The sequence below is a fragment of the Lagenorhynchus albirostris genome, chromosome 1 (genome assembly GCF_949774975.1).
Source record: "Lagenorhynchus albirostris chromosome 1, mLagAlb1.1, whole genome shotgun sequence".
In the NCBI taxonomy this organism is placed as follows: Eukaryota; Metazoa; Chordata; class Mammalia; order Artiodactyla; family Delphinidae; genus Lagenorhynchus; species Lagenorhynchus albirostris.
In genome coordinates, this window is record NC_083095.1 from 28,170,165 (window position 1) to 28,173,975 (window position 3,811).

Sequence of the window (3,811 nt, forward strand, 5' to 3'; positions counted from 1 at the left end):
AGCCTCCTACTGGTATCACAGTCAGTCCAAGCCGCCCCCCACACACAGCCACAAGGAAGGCTTCAGGACCCAAATCTCATCCTATCACCCCTGCCAAGATCCCTGAAGGCCCCTTAGGCCTAAACGGGGTTGCACGGTCTGGGCCTGCACTCCATCTCACACCTTCCTCTGTACCCTGAGCCACACCAGCCTTCTCTCAGCTCCCTTGCCTACCATCCTTTATTCGGCCTCTCCGTGAAACGTGTCCCCCCTCCCCTCACCTTGTCAGCTCATCTTCTTCCTTCAGATCTCAGTTCAAAAGCCTCCCCTGCGCCTCTGTGTCAGTTCTATCCATCGTACATTCTCACACCCTCTGCTGTACTTCTCCTTCAGGGCAGGCGTTTTCTCCACCAGTTGTAAGCTCTGGAAGACAAAGTGTGCATCTTTCTTCCTCTCCCCGCTTCCCGTCCTTCTCACCATCGCATCCCCAGCATCTGTCCAGTGCTTGGCCATCGCTGATGCTCAGTAACTATGTGTTGAATGGATAGATGAATGAACCAACTCTATGAGGTAAGTACTGCCGCTATCCCTAATCTGCAGACAAAGAAACGGAGATTCTGAGGAGTTGAGTGGCCAACTCAAGGTCCTGCGGCTGGCCGGTGGTACAGGCAGGGTCTAGAGCAAGTCAGACTGCAGAGTCTGTGCTCTTCACCACTTCCGGTCCTGCACCCAGATGCCGGCCTCGGTGTCTGTCTTGCTCTCCCAGCAGGCTCTCTGAGGACTGCTTAGCTGGCCACCAAGTCCTGGGGCTCTGGGGCTCTCCTCCCCAGAGCTGCCCCCAGAACCATGGAGAGTCTGAGCGAGCTACAGAACCCACTGCTGCCTCAGAACCCCGCACACCTCCATGGCCCCTACCCCTACCCCGAGGCTTCTCCCCCCTGGCCATGCCGGGAGAAGATCTACTCCTACCTCCTGGGTGGTGCTGGGCCTGCTCACGCCCACCAGCTCCTGGACCCAGGATCCCTGCAGCTGGCCGTGGAGGCCTGGTACAGGCCCAACTGCCTCCTGGGGAGGGACAAGCTCAAGGAGCCCAGGGCAGACAGCTGCGAAACCAGCTTCACAGAGAGCAGGGAGCCCTCCGCTGGGCCTACGGAGCGGTCCACAGAACCTGGCCAAGCGGAAGAGGATGTCGCCATCCAGACTGTGTCCTACGGGGTTCAAGAGGAGCTCCAAGGCCAAGAGGACGACCAGGAGGAGGAGGAGGAGGAGGTGAGTATGTGTGTTTAAAATGCAGATTCTTGGGCTCACCTCCAGGTGCTGAGATTCTGTAGGCCTGGCTTGGGGTCCAGGAATCTGTATGTTACCAAAAAAAAGGCACTTCTGACACGGGTGCTATCTACACTTGGAGAAACACTAGCTTGGGCTATTTAATTTTTTTAAGATTAACTGCATTAGGGTCTCTTTGTTATTGAACGACAGTTGATTTACAATATTATGTAAGTAGGTGTACAACATAGCGATTCACAATTTTTAAGGTTTATGAATATTTAATTTTTTAATAGCACTTTTTGTTCTTGTTTTTTTTCTAGCTCAATCGAGAGATAATTGGTATATAACATTGTTTAAGTTTAAGGTGTATAATTTGATTCATGTACGTGTTACAAAATGTTTACCACAATAAGGTTAGTTAACACATCCTTCACCTCACATAATTACCATTTTGCTGTTGTTGTTATAGTCCTCTTTAAGCAACAAATTTCAGTTTTGCTCCACGTCATCTAATATTTTCTACAAGGCGATTTTTAAGGGTTACATGGTATCCCGTTGTAGGTTCTTGCATCAATTACTAACCCAATCTCCTGGTCATTGGGTGTTGAGATTGTTTCTAATCTTTCCCAATTACTATCCTGTGATGAACATTCCGGTACGTGTATATTTGTATTCTTTCCTAGTGATAAATTCCTAAGGTGGAATCACTGGGCCATTCACTGTCAAAGCTTTTGGTGGAGAGTACCGAGCCCAGCCCACACTCCCACTAACAACAGATGGTCTTCCCGTTGCCCCACATCCCTGCCAATGGGTGATCCCGGCCCAGGTCACAAGAGCCCACTCATGTTTTGCAGAGTGATGCAACCTCGACAGAGAGTGAAAGCGAAGACAACTTCCTTACGCTGCCTCCCAGGGACCACCTGGGTCTCACTATCTTCTCCATGCTCTGCTGCTTCTGGCCACTGGGCATAGCTGCCTTCTACTTCTCCCAGGGGGTAAGAGCCCATGGGGCCCAGGGCTCCTGCTCTGGCCACCCCGCTCCTCTGGGGGGCCTGGGGTCAGGGCCTGGCGGGCTGGGGCTGTTTTGCTGGGCGTGGGGATGCTCCCTTTCATCAGCGCCTCTCTCTCCCTAGACCAGCAAGGCCATCTCCAAGGGGGACTTCCGCCTGGCCAGCACCACCTCCCGCCGGGCCCTATTCCTGGCCACACTCTCCATCGCCATCGGGGCTGGTCTCTATGTGGCCGTGGTGGTAGCCCTGGCAGCTTACATGTCCCAGAATGGCCACAGCTAGTGGCCAAGAAGTCCTGGCGTCCTGACTCCCCTGATCGACCTGAGGAGGCAGGGGGGCTTGGGGTAGCAGACTTTCTGGGAAGCCCTGGCCCCTGAAGACAGCTCATGAGTGTGGCTTATTGGGAGGAGGCCTCCCAGGCTGCAGCCTGAGGGGTGCAACCTTCACTTCTTCCTGCCTATTGCAACCAGCAGGGCTGGGAGCATCACTCTCCAGCCCAGGCTGTGTTGGGAAGCAGCAGAGGGTAGGGCTGCCCACCTGGCCTTCCAGGCAGGCCCTCCCTCTAGCTGGGAGCTCTCCCCATTCTGCTTATTTCCTAAAGGGTCTCCTGCCCTGCAAGCACCCCACTACCCGACTCTGTTAACCTCTCCACAGAGAAAGAACAGATTACAGGGAGGGAAAGGGATGCCTGGGGAGAAGAGGAGCTGACCCAGTCCTTGCAGCCCACAGGCATCTCCACCTGGGACACCCTGACTTTCCCCAGCTCCACTCTCTGCCTCATGATGCCCAGACCTCAGCCAGCCGAGAGGGCAGTACATAGAGACATAGGGACCCCTTGGTCTTTCGGGTTCTGGAGGGTGCTCACCTCTCCTGTGGGCTTGTAAGACAGTGTAGATTCTAGGCAGAGAAGGGACATCTCGGGTGTATAAACTCTGTGCTGAGGGCAGGTTCTTGGAGCGTCTCTGTGCAGGAACGAAAGGCAGATGAGATGACACAAAGCCTGGAGGGCCCTGGAATAGTGTTGCCCCTGTTCCCCCAACATCCTTTTCTAGGCTCCTCCCGGGGGGCTCTGAGCTGGCCCCGTCCCAGGTAGACAGAGAGAGAGCGCCATGAGCCCAGCAGCCACTGAGCACAGGACCCTAGATCCAGCCCTGTGGGAGCAGAGCGAGGAGACCCTGAGTAGTGAGTGAGATGAGAGGAGGGACACAGGCCTGGCATGGCAGCTGAGCAGCCCAGGAAGGCTTCCTAGAGGAGGTGAGCAAGGTCTAGATAGATGAAGAGAATGTATCTAAGGGATACTAAGGGGTTACCCTTGGTATTCATGGGCAGGGATGTGGCAGGAGCCTCCCAAGGGGGGTTTGGAGCTGTTTGGATTATGCCTAGAACATCCAGGCTGGAGCCAAACTGAGGGCTCCACCAACTCAAGGAAGAGGAAGGTCAGGCCTGTGTCTCAAAGGCCAGTAATGTTTTCCCACCTCTGAATGCTGGACCCCTGGTCAGCCTTGGAGCTTCTTCACTGGCACCCCGGCTCAGAGCTGCTCTTAACGCCCTCA

The 3,811-nt window shown here is 54.6% G+C and overlaps 1 protein-coding gene across 1 annotated transcript; it reads left to right on the plus strand.

Annotated features, from left to right (window-relative positions):
• The first annotated feature begins 444 nt into the window (after positions 1-444).
• On the plus strand, positions 445-2,540 carry SYNDIG1L (synapse differentiation inducing 1 like). The gene is made up of 4 exons (XM_060166432.1): positions 445-549; positions 746-1,248; positions 2,103-2,243; positions 2,382-2,540. The coding sequence occupies exons 2-4, from the start codon at positions 826-828 to the stop codon at positions 2,538-2,540; spliced, it is 723 nt and encodes a 240-aa protein (XP_060022415.1). The 5' UTR covers positions 445-549; positions 746-825.
• The last annotated feature ends 1,271 nt before the right edge of the window (positions 2,541-3,811 follow it).